General features: G+C 52.6%; 1 protein-coding gene across 7 annotated transcripts in view; it reads left to right on the top strand.

Annotated features, from left to right (window-relative positions):
* The window catches only part of CEP250 (centrosomal protein 250), a 51,506-nt gene extending 36,495 nt beyond the window's left edge, over positions 1-15,011 (top strand). For 5 of the 7 annotated variants that reach the window (XM_030309710.1, XM_030309713.1, XM_030309712.1 and 2 more), the window contains exons 24-33: positions 607-946; positions 2,171-2,292; positions 3,237-3,357; positions 4,517-4,638; positions 5,144-7,753; positions 10,249-10,341; positions 10,548-10,703; positions 11,515-11,601; positions 12,570-12,632; positions 14,487-15,011. In XM_030309710.1, the coding sequence (XP_030165570.1) occupies positions 607-946; positions 2,171-2,292; positions 3,237-3,357; positions 4,517-4,638; positions 5,144-7,753; positions 10,249-10,341; positions 10,548-10,703; positions 11,515-11,601; positions 12,570-12,632; positions 14,487-14,744 (3,972 nt within the window). In that variant the 3' untranslated portion in view covers positions 14,745-15,011. Of the gene's footprint in view, positions 1-606; positions 947-2,170; positions 2,293-3,236; positions 3,358-4,516; positions 4,639-5,143; positions 7,754-10,248; positions 10,342-10,534; positions 10,704-11,514; positions 11,602-12,569; positions 12,633-14,486 lie in introns of those variants that run through there. The other 2 variants (XM_030309714.1, XM_030309715.1) reach the window with 2 other exon arrangements.
* Positions 15,012-18,307: the final 3,296 nt, after the last annotated feature.

Genomic DNA, 18,307 nt, shown 5'->3' with positions numbered 1-18,307 from the left:
AACTTTGGGACTTGGTCTGCTCACTGCAGGACCCCAGACCTCGGATGCCAAGGAAAGCCAGAACTGGGATGGGAAGGGTGAGCCAGGAAGAGCTAGATGGTAGACTGGGGCAGAGAAGGACCAGGTCTGGTCATTAGTGCTGGATTTGACTCCCAGCTCTACTGCTTCCAGGTTGTGTGAGCATCAGTTTCTTCATCCATAAAACAAGGATGATAATTCTTAACTATTATAGGAGTGTATAAAGTGTCAGGAACACAGTAAGCCCTCTATAAGTGGTAGCCATTATTATTGTGACTGGTCTTATTTAGGCTCAGCGTCAGGGTTTCAGGAAGAGCTCTGATCATAGCAGGGATCTGGCATCACTGCCAGGTGGACCAGGCCACAACCCATTTGCGTTACCCAGGCCCATGGGTCAGGAGTCAGTAGGTGGACATGCAGGTCAGATCGAGGGTAACACTCATTCCACAGCTCTCCTTGCCTGCTGGGGAGCTGAGCCTCCCAGTGCCAATCAAGATGTGCACAGGGATTGAGTGGGGTCAGGCCGGGAGGGTCTGACGAGAGGGTGTCCGCTCCCTGCTCAGAGTGACAACACTTCCTTCCTGGCAGGTGGAATTACTAAAGCAGGAGGTGAAGGAAAAGGAGGCTGACTTTCTGGCCCAGGAAGCACAACTGCTAGAGGAGCTGGAGGCATCTCGAGTAACAGAGCAGCAGCTGCGAGCTTCCTTGCGGGCCCTGGAAACCAAGGCGGCCCAAGTCCAGCTCCGGCTGCGCAGCACAGAGAACCAGCTGGCGGCCCTGGCAGCAGAGCAGCAGCCCGGGCAGCAGGCGCAAGCCCAGCTGGCCAGCCTCTGTTCTGTCCTGCAGCAGGCCCTGGGGTCTGCTTGCGAGAACAGGCCTGAGCTGCATGGCGGGGGGGACTCTGCTTCCCTCGGGGCCCCAGAGCCAGGTAAGACCACCCAAGAACTCAGGCCTGGCTCCCTGGATAAGGAAGGGGCATGTGGTTTCTTAGGCAATGTTGCAGCAAGGCTAAGGTCACAGACTCCGGAATTAATTCAATCAGAGTTTGAATCACCACTCTGCCATTTGATAGACATGTGTGCCTGGGCAAGTCGCCTATCCTTTGGGCTTGATTTTCTTTAAACTTTAAAATGAGGATGAGGAAAAATAATTAATAAATAAATAAATAAATAAATAAATAAATAAATAAAATGAGGATGAGGTCACAGTGCCTGGGTAGCTCAGTCGGTTAAGTGTCCGACTTCGGCTCAGGTCACGATCTTGCAATTCATGGGTTCAAGCCTCACATCGGGCTCTGTGCTGACAGCTGGGAGCCTGCAGCCTGCTTCGGATTCTGTGTCTCCCTCTCTGCCCCTCCCCCATTCACACTCTGTCTTCCTCTCTCTCAAAAATAAACAAACATTAAAATGAGGATGGGGCATCTGGGTGGCTCAGTTGGTTGAGCACCTGACTGTTGATTTCAGCTCTGGTCATGATCTCATGGTTCGTGAGATTGTGCAGAGGCTGCTTGGGATTCTGTCTCCCTCCCTCTCTCTGCTCCTCCCCCGCTCACACTCTATCTCTCAAAATAAATAAACTTATAAAATAAAATAAAATGAAATAAAATGAGGATGTTAAAAGTACATACCTCTGGGGATTTTTCTAAGGAGTTAATGAGATTATGTAGTAAAATAGGCATTTACTAAATGCTTACTTAACAAATGATAGCTAGCATTATCTAGTGCCTGCCATAGCTCCTGGCACATAGGAATGCAGAAAGTGGATGATGTAAGCACCTGCGTGTCTCAGTCAGTTAAGCATCTGACTCTTGGCTTTGGCTCAGGTCATGGTCTCATGGTTAGTGGGATTGAGCACGGCATGGCGCTCTGGGCTGACTGTAGGAGAAACCTCTCTGTCTCTTCCTCTCTCAGCAGGAATTCTCTCTCCCCACCTCTCTGCCCCTTCCCCGCTTGCACTCATGCGTGCGCGTGCTCTCTCTCTCTCTCAAAATAAATAAACTTAAAAAAGTGCGTGATAAATGAACTGCTCAGAAGGGGTTCTTTGGGGGAAAGGAGGGATCGGGGGGAAGGCCAAGGCCGTACGGACCAGGGGAGGTTTGGCCGTTTCCTTTCATAGTGCTGCCAAGTCAGGAGGTGTTTCCTCATTTTTTCAGACCAGAATGGAGCCAGGATTCTCTTTAAGAGAGGGCCCCTCCTGACAGCTCTGTCAGCTGAGGCCGTGGCATCTGCCCTCCACAAGCTTCACCAAGACCTGTGGAAGACCCAGCAGGCTCGGGTACGATTCTCTGCTCTTCTTCCTTGAACTCTTCCCTCCCCAGAGACTCGGTTTGAACTGTTTTATTCCCCAGATCAAGTTGCGATGAGTTCCACTTCCATCACTTACTGCCTGGCAAGCACGAGCACAGAATGTGGTTTCCTGGGCCTGGGCTTCACTAGTTAACTGGGGCAAATCATGTCTGCCCCCCAGGGGTGTGAGGATCAAGTGAGTGAGGGATTTGAGTGGGCTCTGTGAGCTTGAAAAGCCTGCGCAGGTGAGGGATATTGTTTGTATCATTTTCCTCTCAGCCATGAATTATTTATTCTTGGTGCCAAGATGTCCAAGAAAAACCCAACAAATGGGGACTGCTGAAATTTGAGGTTGCCATTTATAGGAACATTGTGGGCCTAAGACTGAACCAAAAGTCCCGTAAATTCCACCCCTTGGTGACCCTATCATTCAATTAAAAAGTGAGTATGCCAGCCACTGTGAGCTGATGGTACAGAAAGGAGAACGACCAACTCTCCACCCTCAAGGAGGTCAAGGAAGCAAACTGCGTTCTAAGATAGAACTGATAGAATTGATCAGATCAATAACAGATACAAATGATGATAATGGGAGGAAGGGACAGTTCATTCCAGCTTGGAGAGGGACACAGGGAGGGAAGAAGTGACGCTTGAACTGATCTTTGAAGTAGGAGTTTGGGGAAAGGAGAGGGGACCCCAGGCTAAGACATCAGCAAGTTGCATTTCAAAAGGCACACAGAGGGTCACAGGGTGATTCTAGGCTCCAGCCAGTTGGAGCAGAGTCTGTCATCACTCCCAGGAGCGATCAGGGACTAGATCCGCAGTGGCAGACCCCACAAGGGCTGAGAGGAAGGAGGGGGCAGCTTGGGTATGGGGCTGGGATAGCTTTGTGGAAGAAGAGGCACTTGGGGGTCAGCTTCGCCCTTCCTTTCCCAGGATGACCTGAGGGAGCAGGCCCAGAAGCTGGAACAGCGTCTCACTGATACAGAGGCAGAGAAAAGTCAGGTCTGCACAGAATTACAGCATCTGCAGAGAAAGCTCTCCCAGAACCAGGAAGGTGAGAAGCTCAAGGCAGGGAGATTTGGAGGGAAGAGAGAGGAAGCACCAGAAGCCCAGAACAGGCAGCCACTCTTCACTGCTCACTAACAAATGTGAGAAAAGATACCTAGAGACATCTCCAAAGGGGTGATGACCCCTGTGGACTAGTTTTCTGCTTTGTTTGGCCTTTGTGGGCCATCCTAGAAGAAGGGATTCAGGGGGACAGATTGGATGAACTGAGAGAGGTTCCTGGCTAGGCTTCCACTTTCTCTGTCTGTGTTTAAAAACTGGCAACCTAGGGCCAGGGCTATTTGAGAACATTATAAAATTACGTATCTTTTGTCATTTATCCATATTATTTATTTTTATCATCTCCAACTGTGTCCTCAAAATTATTAAACTTTGACAACGGAAGGATTATGGGCTTGTTTGAGAGACAGCGAAGCGGGGCGATCTGGGGAGAACATACCCCTGCCACAGCCAAGGGCTGGAAAGGGTGGGGACTACTTGGAAAGGAAAGGAAACGGAGGGTCTTGAGGGCCAAGCTCCATTGTAGAAGAGAAGAGGATTCTGTGTCTCCCTCTCTCTCTGCCCCTCCCCCGTTCATGCTCTGTCTCTCTCTGTCCCAAAAATAAATAAACGTTGAAAAAAAAAATTAAAAAAAAAAAAAAAGAAGAGAAGAGGACAACTTAGGGAGGGAGTCTGGGTCTTGAAAGTGTCCGCAAAGGGCTTCCTGAGAGCCACACACATAGAGCTGGGTTCTGGTATCTTTTGCAGAAATGGTGGACAGCCAGCAGAGCGAGCCTAGTTTCTAGCAACCTCTCCAAACCATAGAACTGGAGACCAGCAACGATTTCCAACGTCATTGAGCTTCACCCTGTTGGGAGCCCAGGGGTGGAGAGCTGTGTGTGATCAGGATGAGGTGTATTGGGAGGGCAGTCAGGCATGTGCTCGCACTGGGCAGCAGATCCAGATGTGAGTCTGGAAGCAGCAGGGAGCCTAGACCACCAGGAGCAGCTGGAAGATGGGTGATGTCTCTATGAAACTGGATGTAATTCTCTCCTTCTTGGCCTTCTCCCCCTTTGATTCTGTGCCTCACCTTCCATCTGCCCCTATATCCCTCTTTTCCTCCACCCTCAATCATGGGCCTCGCTCTACCACCTCCCCTCTTCCCAAAGAGAAATCCAAGTGGGAAGGAAAACAGAACTCCCTTGAATGTGAGCTGACGGAACTGCACGAGACTGTGGCATCATTACAGAGTCGTCTATGGCAAGCAGAGCTGCAGGGAATAGAGGCCCAGGTGAGGCAGCCCTGGTTTGGGGTAGGGGATTTCTTTCGGGATAGTCCTTAGGGGCCAGGTCTGCAGCTCCAGACTCACCTTGGCCAGTGGCCACACTCACTATGGCCAGTGGCCATACCTCATCCATATGTAGTGCCCAGCTTCCTTAAGCAAGGCTCTGTGTTTCCCTGTCTGTCTCTGTGGCTATGAGGGCCATTATTAAGGCCCCAGTGAATCCTCCTCCAATGAGTTTTTCCGAATTAAGGTAGAAATTTTTGTCCCTTGCCCTGAAGGGCCAGAGTCTGAGATGGCTCATTTGCCTCTAGCTTTCTCCTCTGGGCCTAGCAGAGCCCTGGAATGTGGTAGGGATGATCGTTTACAGTATCAGCTTAAGGGGAATGCACAGGTTCTTTTTGTCACTCCCTGACATTGCTGGTGCTGCAGAGGTAAGGCGAGGAAGGGCCTGTGCAAGGGTGACCACATCGGGGAAGTGTAGTCTAAGGTGGTTTTGCATCTTGTTTTCTAGAATGAGCGAGAACTACTTCAGGCAGCTAAGGAGAACCTGATGGCCCAGGTGGAAAGGCTGCAGGCATCTGTGGCAGAAGCCAGGGCTCAGGCCAGTGCTGCCGGGGCCCTGGAGGAGGACTTGAGAAATGCTCGTTCGGCCCTGAAACTCAAGAGTAAGGAAGCGGAGACCGAGCGTGAGCGAGCCCAGGCTCTGCAGGAGCAGGGTGAGCTGAAGGTGGCCCATGGCAAGGCTCTGCAGGAGAATTTAGCTATCCTGGCCCAGACCCTATCCAAAAGAGAAGGGGAGGTAGAGACTTTGCGGGGAAATATCCAGGAACTGGAGAAACAACGGGAAATGCAAAAGGCTGCCTTGGAAGTCCTATCTCTGGACCTGAAGAAGAGGAACCAAGAGGTGGATGTGCAACAAGAACAGATCCAGGAGCTGGAGAAGTGCAGGTCTGTTTTAGAGCATCTGCCCATGGCCGTCCAGGAGCAGGAACAGAAGCTGGCTGTGCAGAGGGAGCAGATCAAAGAGCTCGAGAAGGATCGAGAGACACAGAGGAACATCTTGGAGCATCAGCTTCTCGAACTTGAGAAGAAGGCCCAGGTGATTGAGTCCCAGAAGGGACAGATTCAGGATCTGAAGAAGCAGCTGGTTACACTGGAATGCCTGGCCCTGGAACTAGAAGAAAACCACCACAAAATGGAGTGCCAGCAAAAGGCAATCGAGGAGCTGGAGGACCAGAGGGAGGTGCAGAGGCTGGCTCTGACCCACCTTACACTGGACCTGGAGGAAAGGAGCCAGGAGCTGCAGGCACAGAGCAGCCAGATCCACGAGCTGGAGAGCCGCAGCACTCTTCTGGCCAGAGAGCTCCAGGACAAGGACCAGGAGCTGCAGTCCCAGCGAGAACAGATCGAGGAGCTGCAGAGGCAGAAGGAGCACCTGACTCAGGACCTCGAGAGGAGGGACCAGGACATGGTGCTGCAGAGAGAGAGGATTCAGGTCCTAGAGGATCAGAGGACGCTGCAGACCAAGATCCTAGAGGAGGACCTGGGACAGATCAAACTATCCTTGAGAGAGCGGGGCCGGGAGCTGGCCTCCCAGAGGCCACTGATGCAGGAGCGGGCAGAGGAAGGGAAGGGCCAGAGTAAAGCACAGCGCGGGAGCCTGGAGCACATGAAACTGATCCTGCGTGATAAGGAGAAGGAGGTGGAGTGCCAGCAGGAACGTATCCAAGAACTGAAGGAGCACAAGGGCCATCTGGAGCAGCAGCTCCAGGGCCTACACAGGAAGGTGGGTGAGACCAGCCTCCTCCTGACCCAACGGGAGCAGGAGATCGTGGTCCTGCAGCGGCACCTGCAGGAAGCCAGGGAACAGGGGCAGCTGAAAGAGCAGTCACTTCAGGGTCACCTGGAAGAGACCCAGAGAGCCCTGGCTCAGAGGGACCAGGAGCTCGAGGCCCTGCAGCAGCAGCAGCAGCAGGCGCAGGGACAGGAGGAGAGCATGAAGGAAAAGGCAAGCACGCTGCAGAGAGCCCTGGAGCAAGCCCACGCAGTACTGAAAGAGCGCCAGGGGGAGCTTGAGGACCACAAGGAGCATGTGCGAAGGCTCCAGGAAGAGCTGGTGGTGGAGGGACAGAGGGTGCAGGCCCTGGAGGAGGTTCTGGGGGACCTCAGGGCTGAGTCTCGGGAACAGGAGGAGGCTCTGCTGGCCCTCCGGCAGCAGTGTGCGGAGCGTGCGCAGGAGCACGAGGTGGAGATCCGGGGCCTGAAGGACAGCCTGCTGCAGGCAGAGGCCATGCTCAAGGAGCGGGGCCGGGAGCTGGAGGCCGTGCAAGCAGATGGCCGGTCCTGCCAGCATCGGGAAGAGACAGCCCGGGCCCGGGCTGAGGCTCTGCAGGAGGCCCTCAGCGAGGCTCAGGCTACCCTGCAGGAGAAGGAGCAGCGTCTCCTTGGCCAGGCAGAATTGAGCCGCAACCTGGAGGCCAGCACAGCCACCTTGCAGGCTGCCCTGGACTCCTGCCAGGCACAAGCCCGGCAGCTGGAGGAGGCCCTGAGAAGGCGGGAAGGGGAGATCCGGGATCGGGATCTCCGACATCAGGAGGCTGTGCAGCAGCTCCAGCGGGCACTTGCCCAGAGGGATGACGAGCTGAGTCATCAGAAGAGACAGGGGCAGCTGCTAGAGCAGTCTCTGGCCCAGAGGGACCGAGAAGATCAAGGGAAGCAAGGTGCAGGGCGGGAGAGAGAAGAGGAAGAGATGAGGGGCCTCCGGGAAAGCCTAAGGGAATTGCAGCTGACTCTAGCCCAAAAGGAAGAGGAGATTCTGGGGCTGAGGGAGGCCCAGCAAAGGAAGAATCTGGAGGACTCACCGCACAGCCACACAGCCTCCCCAGCGGAGGAGCCCTCTACACAATTTGATGCTTTAGGGCCCCGGCTTCAGCAAGAGCTGGAGCGACTCCAGGCAGCCCTGAGGCAGACAGAGGCCAGGGAGATTGAGTGGAGGGAGAAGGCCCAGGATTTGGCACTGTCCCTGGCCCAGAGCAAGGCTAGCGTCAGCAATCTGCAGGAGGTGGCCATGCTCCTACAAGCCTCTGTTCTGGAGCGGGACTCAGAACGCCAGAGGTTGCAGGTGAGTTCCTCCCCGGCAGTAATGGCCGGTCTGACTGAGCCCAGGGGGGCTGTCTGGCACCCTGGGCTTGTGGCACCTCAGGGTGCAAGAGACCTAAGTGGGATCCAGATTATCGTGCTGGTCTGGGGGGATATGGAGAGAATAAGCCACCCACAGTTCCTGCCCTGAGTCTAGAAGATAAGCAATTAGAATGCAATGTCTAGTTATATTTAGTGCCTCATTAGAGAAGTTTAGTATGCTCTGAGCACACTAGAGGGACACTCAGCCTTTCCCTAGTGGAAAGCTTTCCTGAAAGGCTTCCCAGTAAAAGTGGGGTTTAAGATTAGATCTGAAGGGACCAGTAAGGAATTAGCCAAGCACAGGTTGGGGGAGGAGCTTTTTGGGGAAGAAGAAAGAGGAAGGAGGGTGTGGAGTATCTGTGCAGGGACTTCAGGCTGACTGGGACACAGAGGGACAGTTGGCAACAGAAGACAAGGTGACAGGGACCCCTCGTTCCACGCTTATAAGTTATGTTAAGGACCTGGGTGACCAGCGGAACTTGGATGAAGTGTTTGGGGCGGATGAGGTGTGTGTGTGTGTGTGTGTGTGTGTGTGTGTGTGTGTATAGGACACAATCCGATGTACGGTTCAGAGAATTGTTCAGGCTGCCATGTGGAGCAACAAATCTAAGGAGACCAATGAGGAGGCTGTCATCCAAGTCTGGAGACAGATGATGGCCTAAGATAGTAAGGGTGGATGGTGACATGAGGGTGGACCTAGGGGCTCATGGGACTTCTGGCAGTTGACTAAGAGACAGGGGAGTGAAGAATGGGCAGAAGGAAACCAAACCCCCAGATCTCTGCTCAGAGGCAGGTTTCAGGAACGCTATGGAATGGCAGTGGAGTGAGGTGCCTGTGGGACATGCATGGGGTGATGTCCAGTGGGCAGGTCTGTAAAGTGATCTGAGGTTGAAGGATGAGACTGGAGACAGAGACTCAAGGTCCTCCACAGTTAGGGATAAGTGCACTAGTCTAGGTGGAATGTTGAGTGAGAGAAGTGGACCTTAGGGTATAGCATTCAACCTCAAGGTCAGGGGCCATGTCTTTGTCCCCTTCACACCCCCGGCACTGAGCACGAGCCCTTATAGAGTAGGCAGTCAGGAGAGCAAGGTTGACTTGGCCATAGAGAAGCATTATTTCTTTTGCCAAGAGCAACCCAGCCCATTTTTCCCGGGAAATTGACTCTACATCCTGGTGCCTTGACCAGGGCTGAGCCCCAGAGAACCCCACTCAGACACCCAACACTGCTGGGACTTGCCTTCTGGAAGCAATATGCAGAGAAGGGGATACATTTGTGAATTTTGGAGTCAAGTTCCTGGGTTTGCAATACAGTCCTGCAGTTTATGGGCTGTGTGACCCTAGATAAGTGCCTTCACTTCTCTGACCCCAGGTTTTCTCTTCGATAAAATAGGGAATGACAGTAACCAGCCCTGTAGGGCCGTCTGGAGTATGAAGTGAGATAATACATAGAAAGTGCATAGGAAAGAAGCATTCACCATGTAGAATTCCTTTCCTATTTCTAGGCTTATACATATAGGCACAGAAAAAGTAAAGTGCTTAGCTGGGCAGGACGGTCACTAAGCAGTATTGTAGCTCAGGTCAGGCTCCCCCTGCACCCCCCTCCAAACACTCAAGAACATTTCTTAGATGCTGCCCTTCATTGCAGTGCTACCATTTTTTTATTTTAAGCATTTTCCATGCCGGGCACTGTTACTCTCACTTCCTTCCACAACAACTCTGAGAACTAGGAATTGTTAGCTTCAGTTTATAGTTCAGAGAGGCTAAGCAACTTGTCCAAGGTCATATGGCCAGTCAGTGGCAGAACTAGATCTAAGGAGTCTGACTCTAGAACGCAGCCTGTTTACTGCTAGGCTCTTCCTGTCTCCCAGACAATCTCCACCTGCACACATACATTCATTTCCTCTTACCTGTCTCTCTTCTTGATCGTTACCATTTGTGTGACATATGGCACCTAGAAAATATCTAGCACTGGGGTCACCATTTATCAAGAGGGATTTAATGCCAAAGGCTCAATCTATGCTTCGTGGAGCATATAGTCATTTTACAAGTGAGGAAACTGGGTTTTGGAGAGTGCTTGTTTCTTGACCCAAGTCACATAGCCAGTAAGTGGTGACATAATGCCCAGCTCTACTGAGTCCATGCTCTCGTGTCTACAACACCTCAGTGCTCCACGTTGTTGCTTAGCTTGTGGGAGATCTCAGATGAGCCAGGTTTTAGTCGTAGCCCACCATGTATCCTTGAAGAGACCCCTCTCTGCTTCTTTGCTTTGTCCATCTGTAAAATAAAGATTCTGCACTAGAATAGCTCAGAGTCTCCAGGAACAATAAGACTATAACCTAATGAGAAAATTAACTGGCTTTCATGAGGATGGAAGGTAGGGTGGGTCTGGATATGAGGTTGCCATGGTGTAATTTGCTCCACATCTTGATATCCCAGGATGAGTTGGAGCTCACCAGGCAGGCTCTAGAGAAGGAGCGACTCCTCAGCCCCAGCTTGACCAGCAGAGCAGAACGGGGGCCCAGAGAAGAGGTAGGTGTACAGCTGGAAGAGGCGAGCTGGAGGCCCAGTGGGAAGAAATGGCCAAGAGGAAGCTCCTTTACAGGGGGCTTGTCCCTCCCTCTTTTGGGAATTGGGTCCCTGAAGTTCAGACCTGTCAGATTGGTCCCTTTATCTGCTATCTATTCCCCATCTGTCTACGGGGCTGCCCAGGTGAGAGTCACAGGTCTCTCCTGCAGGTCCCTGGAGTGGAGGCTGAACCGAGTCCTGGGATGGAGGAGAAGCAGCTGTGGGGACAAAGGCTGGAACAACTCCAGCAAGCAGTGGCACAGCTAGAGATTGACCGGAGCAGGCTGCAGCGCCACAATGTCCAGCTGCGGGCCACCTTGGAGCAGGTAGGTCATTTCTCCTGTCCTCAGCTCCCTCGTCTAGGGTCCGATGGGCAGGCATCTCCACTTCTTGTGTGGCCCCCAGAGCCGAGTGGTAAACCCTAGCCCAAGGGCCACATTCGGCTTGCTGCCCACTGCTGAGAAGAAAGTTTCATGGGAACACCACAGCAGTGGAGTCGAATAGTTGTGACAGAGATCTACAGGCTTGCAAAGCCAAAACGCTACAGAAAATGTCTGCTAAGCCTACTCTGAAAGCCTGAGAGGCCAGCCCTACCTCCTCTGCCCCATCAGCACATCTCTGCTCTCAGGGCTGCCCTGGCATGTGCTCTCCTCAACCCAGGAGCTTACCTTCTCGTGGTTGCTGTCCCTGTGCTCACACCCACCCCCACACCAGCTTTCTCTCGAAAAAGGCACTTCTGGGGCACCTGGGTGGCTCAGTCGGTTAAGTGTCTCACTCTTGTTTGTTTGTTTGTTTGTTTGTTTGTTTGTTTTTTGAGAGAGAGCACAAGTAGGGGAGGGACAGAAAGAGAAGACAGCAGTGAGCCCGATATGGGGCTCGAACTCACGAACCATGAAATCATGACCTGAGCCGAAGTTGGACACTCAACCCACTGAGCCACCCAAGGGCCCCAGGCATCTGACTCTTGATCTCAGCTCAGGTCATGATCTCAGGGTCATGAGTTCAAGTCCTGAGTTGGTCTCCACTCTGGCAGGGGGCCTACTTAAAAAAAAAGAGAGAGAGAGAGAAAGAGAAAGGCAGTTCTACTCCAGCCCCATAGCCAAGCCAAGCCCTGACTTCTCACCTGCATCTCGGCAGGTAGAGCGAGAGCGCAGGAGGCTGAAGAGGGACTCCATGCGTGCATTGCGGACGGGCATCCTGGAGGTCAGCGAAGCCACACAGCAGGTTTGCTTCTTTTTATTGACTGCAGCCTCCAGAGGATCAGAAACAGCCACCTGCAGAGCATATCTCAGGCTACCCTCGCAAGGGGAGACGCCCATGTTAGCTGATCCAGATAGCCCCTCCTGGCTTGGTTCTGGCCAGCCTAGCACAGCTCAGTGTGTCCCGGACCCAGGAAGGGGTGGGGATGGAGTCATGGCTGGCAGCCCTGCATTATCAGAAACTCAGTAAGCCTTCACTGATGTATAACCTTCCTGCTCCCAGACCAGGGTCTCAGGCTTACCCAGGAGTGGGGCTCATCGGGCTTCTGGTCGGAATCCCTGGCATATGGGTGATGGGTGATGCTGGCCAGACCCTGAGGTGCCTTGGAAGCTTGATAGCAACTTTGTGGGCCTCTTGGATCTCCTCTCTTGTAGTACTGAATTTACAAGATTAGGGTCTATGGTACTCCCTTTTTCGGGTAAGGAATTGGGGGAAGACTCCCCAAACCAGCACTCTTTTAGCTGAGTTATGCCCATCAGTCAACAGCGCCGCAGCCTGTCAGGGAGAGACTGCTTCTGGTGGCTGAGCATCCCTCAGGCTCTCTGTCTCTCCCCCTTTATGAAAGCTTCCCAAAGGCAGGTACCCTGTCTTCCTTTCTGTATCCCTAGCTCACAGCCCAGGGCTAGCACAAACCAGATGTGTGGTGTACTTCTATAAACGAAAAGGTGACTCAAGCCAATGCCATTCAAGCCTTCTGGATGTTCAGCATCAGGTCTCCATGGGTGTCCATTAAGCTGGCTTGGGCCCTCCTGGGCTTCCTTGCCCCAGGGTCATGGTGCCACCTGGAGTCCAGTCTGGGTTCCGACACTTCTGAACTGGGACCATAGCCCTTGCCTTGGTCCCCAGGACTGGGATGAGCTGGCTGGGGTTGCCTACAGAACCCACAGGGTGGGAAGGCTTGTTCCAACAGGAATGGCATTTATCTTCCATAGGATGCAAGAGGAGGACAGAAGGGCGCCTCAGATGCCAAGCACATGGCTGAATTGCAGAAAGAGGTATGTTCTGGAAGGATCAGCTTTCTAAGTCCCCTTTCCCTCTGCTGCAGACAGGCAACAAGGTGTTAGTGTCTGCCGTGTGCTTGACCCTTTGTGCGCCTCCAGCAGGGAGAGGGGAAATGGTTTCTCCCTCACAGAACTTCAGTCTATGTGGAAGGCAAGAAGGGCCCAGTCCTGACTCAACCTCCCATCTGCTTAGGGCAAGAGTGGGAAAGGAAGCATGTTCCAGACCCCAGACTTCCAGGTTCCTCCTTAGGAAGGGAAAGGAGAAGGAAGAGGGCTGAGGGGCACACAGAAGATTCTAGGAGGAAAGACAAAAGCAAACAGAAGCATCCTGGCCTCCTGTGCCCTCAAATGCACCTTTGCAGGCAGAACTGTTGCCAGCACAGCAGGCAAAGTAGTCTGGGACCAGTGCCAAGATCCATACCTCAGCTCAAGCTGCCATGCTCAGGGAAACCAGTATTGAGTGACTTCTTGCCTCTTTGGCCTCACCTAGAGGTTCACCCTGTCTTTCAAGACCCAGGAGTAATAAGAACTGTGGAATTTTTATTTCTAAGCCTCTTTCAGGAATTAATAGTCACTACTGGCAGAACCTATCTCTACAGCTAGACTTAGCTATCACTCTGAATTCAGACAAAGCAGTCCTGAGATGGAGCCCGGACTAGGGTGAGGCAAGGGAAGCACGTTGGGTGGAGAATTTAAGGAGGTGCTCACTATCAACCTGGAGTCCCTCATTAAATTTTGTACCCCAGGAGCCTCTCTGCCTCACCCTAGTCCTGGACCTGCCCTGAGCTCCTAGTAACCACTTCCTGGTAGTTTCAGTGTACTCAGAGAAATGGAAGGGTTAATTAAGCAGGGATTCTCATCCCTGGCTGCACATTAGAACCACCTGGGGAGCTTTGAAAAAAATGCTGATGCCCAGGCCTCACTGCAGTCTAATTAAGTGAGAATATTTTAAAAAAAATTTTTTTTAAGGTTTATTTATTTTGAGAGGCAGAGAGAGAGAGAGAGCATGAGCAGGGGAGGGGCAGAGAGAGAGATAGAGTGAGAATCCCAAGCAGGCTCTGCACTGTCAGCTCAGAGCCCTGCATGGGGCTTCAACTCACAAACTACGAGATCATGACCTGAGCTGAAACCAAGAGTCGGATGCTTAACTGACTGAGCCACCCAGGTGCCCCAAGTCAGAGTATTTCTTAAAAGCTTCCAAAAGGGCACAGAAATACTTTCTGCAGTGATTAAAATATTCTGTATCTTGATCGGGATGGTGGTTATACATGCGTATGTACGTTATGAAACTCATCAAAATTTACACTTAAAATCTGGGCATTTTATTACATATAAATGATCCCTCAATAAAGTTGATGAATAGTTTTGTTGTTGCTGTTGTTTTTAAAGTCCCTGTTTGAGCCTCCTCTGCAGCCACGGTTGAGAATCATTGGATTTTTCCATGATTCCCAGGGGCCCTTGCCCTAAACACTAAAGCCTGATCCTGAGATCTGTGTGTGGTAGTTGCTTCAAATGCGCTATCACGGGGCAACTGGGTGGCTCAGTCGGTTAAGCGTCTGACTTCAGCTCAGGTCACGATCTCGCGGTCCGTGAGTTCGAGCCCCGCGTCGGGCTCTGGGCTGATGGCTCGGGGCCTGGAGCCTGCTTCCGATTCTGTGTCTCCCTCTCTCTCTGCCCCTCCCCCGTTCATGCTCTGTCTCTCTCTGTCTCAAAAATAAATAAACGTTAATAAAAAAAAATGCGCTGTCACAAAAGACACAGGAGCAGAGTGGGAAGGTGTGGGGCAGCCTCGAGGCACTTAATTACTCTTTCCCTCTCGATTTTCCTGCCCCCCCCCCTCCCCTGCAGGTGGCCCTGCTGCGCGCCCAGCTGGCCTTGGAGCGGAAGCAGAGGCAGGACTACATCGCTCGCTCGACGCAGACGAGCCGTGAGCTGGCAGGCCTGCACCACAGCCTCTCCCACTCACTTCTGGCCGTGGCCCAGACCCCTGAGGCCACTGTCCTGGAGGCTGAGACCCGCAAGCTAGATGAGTCCCTGACTCAAAGTCTGACATCCCCAGGGCCGGTCCTGCTATGCCCCAGCCCTACCCAAGCCACCTCCAGGTAGCAGCCACAGCCAGGGCAGGATACGGACCAGCCAGGGAACACACACACAGATGGCTGCTATGGCCCAGGAAGAGGGAAGGAAGTCTGCAAGGCTGGAAATGAGGCAAGTTACACCTGCCTGTAGCCCACGGAGTCACCCTAGAGGAGTGCTTTGCTCTAGCCAAGGGACCTTTACTGCCTCTTGTCTAGAATGTATTATCCCAGCACTTCACCCAATCTTTCTCCTCCCCTCCAACAATAAACCCCAGGTCTCTGTGTTTGTTCTCTGCTGCTGTCTCCACTTGTGTCACTGGGTGGCAACAGCATGTCAGGGTTTCTGTTAAAGAAGAATTTGCTGAATATTCCGGTCAGATGGCATGAATTTGTCATCTGCCTGCATTCTGATAGAGAAGACTTATAGCAGATGCAACAAGTCAAAGCCCCTGTCCACAGGGAGCTGGAGTCCAATGGACAAGAACAGATGAGCACTCGTCAATGAGTCACAGACAGTACTGTGTACTGACTAGAAGTACGTAGGGGACTGGGGACTGAGGCAAGAAGGCATGAGCTGGCCCTTGAAGGATGGAGGAGTTGGCATGCTGGTGAGATTGGTCGGCCTGTGGCAGAGTGTGCTGGGGCTGAGGTTGGGTGCGGAGGGAGGGAGATTATGGAGGGCCTTGGGATCCAGATTCGAACTCATGGATAATAAGGAACCATCATATGTTCTTGACTTAAAACCACTTCTGGGGCTTCAAAAACACTGAGCTGACCTTTGGCTAAAGTCAGTCTGTAGAGTTCAGACATTCCACGGAGCCTCATTCTCCTGCTCTGGGTGAATGCCCTTGGCATCCCTTCCTGGACACACCAGCTGGAACCAACTCTGGTCCTCTGCAGTCCAACCACTTGTCAAGCCGGTAAAGAGGATAGACTCACCCTGGTGGAGGCACCCTGGACTGAACCCAGTTCACAGACTTAAGAGTTAACTGTTGGCAACTTCCTTGAAGCCTAAGAGAACAGCTTCTCTAAAAAAGCAGGGCATGGCCTTTCTCTGGCCCTTCAACTGATTTCCTTCTGGAATTCCTTTTCCTAAGCCTGAGGATGGAGCTAAGGCCAGTTAAGAATGCAGGGGTTTGAGGGCAGCACCACACTCCCCCAACCTGTTTACTCAGGGCTCAGGCCCCATCTATTTCATCACATCACACAGTAGACAGGGTGCTGTTCACCACTGCTGAAGTTTTGTTCTAAAAATTCATGGCATGGGACTCAGCAACAGATACTTAGTAAAAAGTTACAGCTTAGAGCTCCCCAGAATTGTATCTGGAGCCCCAGAGATGCTGGCCTGGACCCTGCCTCTACTCAGATTCCCTGTGGCTCAGAATCCTCACCTGGCCTTTCCTGTGCTAGGAGTTCTCAAGGACAAACAGGACTTCTCTTGGTTCCTTACTTTTTGGTCCTTCACCTCTGGTTCTCTAGCTTAGAGAAGAGTGTGGATCTTCTAGGCAGGACCCAACCTTGCCTAAAGGCATCAGGCCAGACCTTCCTTTCCTTCTCCACCCCACATGCCACAGCGAATCTGGTGGTTGGGAAATGTCTCTGACCAGCGAGGTCTCGTGGGTGCACTTGAGGATGATGAAGTTGGTCACCAGAATCTGGGGGGAAAGGTCAGAGCTGAGGTCAAAGCCTCCTTTCACAAAACTTTTCTCCTCTGTTCCAGCCTCTCCTTTGCTAGAGGCTGGTACAGAACAGAAAGTCTTGAGAGTCGAAGAGGACAAGAGCTGAGTCAGAGTCTGGGCAATGTTCCTAGGGAGTGCCTGGGTCTGCCAGGTGCGGCACCCCATTCTCTCCGTGAGCCTCCATAGTTTGCATGTTACAGCAACGATCACCAGAGCACAATTTAATTACCTTGACTCATATGCTTCCCTACACGGGACTAGTAGAATCGTGAAGGCAGAAAAGCATGAAGTAGAGAAGGAAATACTGGTTGTAGGTTAGGGAGGTGGGGAGTATACAGTCACACACTGCAGAGTGACGACAAGATCAACATTTACACCAAAAAGCCAGGGCTGTCTGCTCCAGGCCTGGGGCCTCCACCCTCACACCACCTGGTAAAAGATGCCCTTTTCCACCTTGGCTCAAGACCACTACAGTCCACCCTATATCTGGTGGCTGCGACAACACCAGCAGTGTGTGGATATTCTCTCCAGGTCATGGGCATTCTCAGGTGCATTATGTGCAGGTAGATTCTGTTTGTTGCCTTTGTTGTTCTCTGGACCTAAAACTGGGGCCTGGTTCATTCTGCAGAGATAGGAAAGGAAGTCAGGAAGGCTTTGGGGCTCACAGGCTGGCACTGCTCACCACCCTCACCCTCTTGCCCCCACTGAGCACAGGTGGTGCTCCTCAGTGGATACTCCATATTGTGAAGACTTCAGATTCCCCGAGTTCCACGTTGCATAGCACAGGACTGGCATGGGTGGGTCTCAGGGCTTTGCTGTGGGGATCAGCTGAAAAGTTCCTCCTTGGCCAGCTGGAATGGGGTTAGGTCTCCTAGCATCAGTGCCTACAAAGAAGAGCACAGACCAGTTACCACTTCACCCCCATGTTCTAACACAGAGGAGGCTGGGCCCCATCAGAGTAGAGAAAGGAGTCAGGGAGGGGATACAGCCCAGAGCCCAGGAACTCTGGAAATCGTGGTCTCCAACTCCACAAGGAGCTTCGGGGCTCATCTGGAAGCGCTGGTCAAACTAGGCAGACACTGCTGGTGGAATCAGGCTATCCAGACGAGCAACCTCAGGGCCTCTGCAGCTCTGGGGCCAGCAGCAGAACTTCCAGAAGTACCTGTGGAGGGGGGGATACCTCACCTACAAAAGCAGCAAGGCAATCTGCAGCCTAAGACTTGGCATGCAGGCCTCATCTCAGCCCATGGAACAGGTCCCTTTTCAGCCAGATGGTTGGTTAGTTGTCTGGTCTTAGGACAGATGACACCTTCAGCTGCCTGCCCCCCACCCCTGCAATACCTCACCTCCTCCCTCTGGCCCACTAAACACCTATTCACTCCCCAGGGCTGAGGATGGAGCAGCCGAGCTCTGTGCAAACACTAGGCCCTGCAGAGCGGGGGCAGTGGTGTGCGGAGGCAGGGAGCAGAAAGAAGCAGGGGCTGTCGGTGTGCTGCAAGCAGTGATCCCTCAGGCGCAGTGGGGAAGACATGCAGACTCGGCTCTGCTCACCACACTTAGAAAGTAGGCAAGGGAGGAGGAAGTCCAAGAACATGGGGTCTCAACTTGGGGCCCTAGAATTTACTCGCTCTACCCTGCTGAGACCAGGGGTTGTCCAGACCCCGATGGAGGTGAGGATGAGAAGAGAGGCTCCTCCAGAGAAGGTAGGGCTGTGCTCCCACTTCATTTACATCAGTCACCTGTCACAGTATGCACATTTTGACCTCTTTTCTCTTGGTCCTTTGTTAACCAATGCTACCAGCTCTTTATAGCCTCCATAGGCCCTGAAACCTGACACAGGTGGGATGGCTTGGAGGTAAAAAGGTGAATGGGTCAGTGATCAGAAGAGAAATGTGCCTCTCTACTAGGGCTG

This window comes from Lynx canadensis, chromosome A3 (genome assembly GCF_007474595.2).
Source record: "Lynx canadensis isolate LIC74 chromosome A3, mLynCan4.pri.v2, whole genome shotgun sequence".
NCBI lineage: Eukaryota > Metazoa > Chordata > Mammalia > Carnivora > Felidae > Lynx > Lynx canadensis.
Note: the sequence above shows the minus strand (reverse complement) of the source record. Positions and strands in the feature narration are given on the sequence as shown.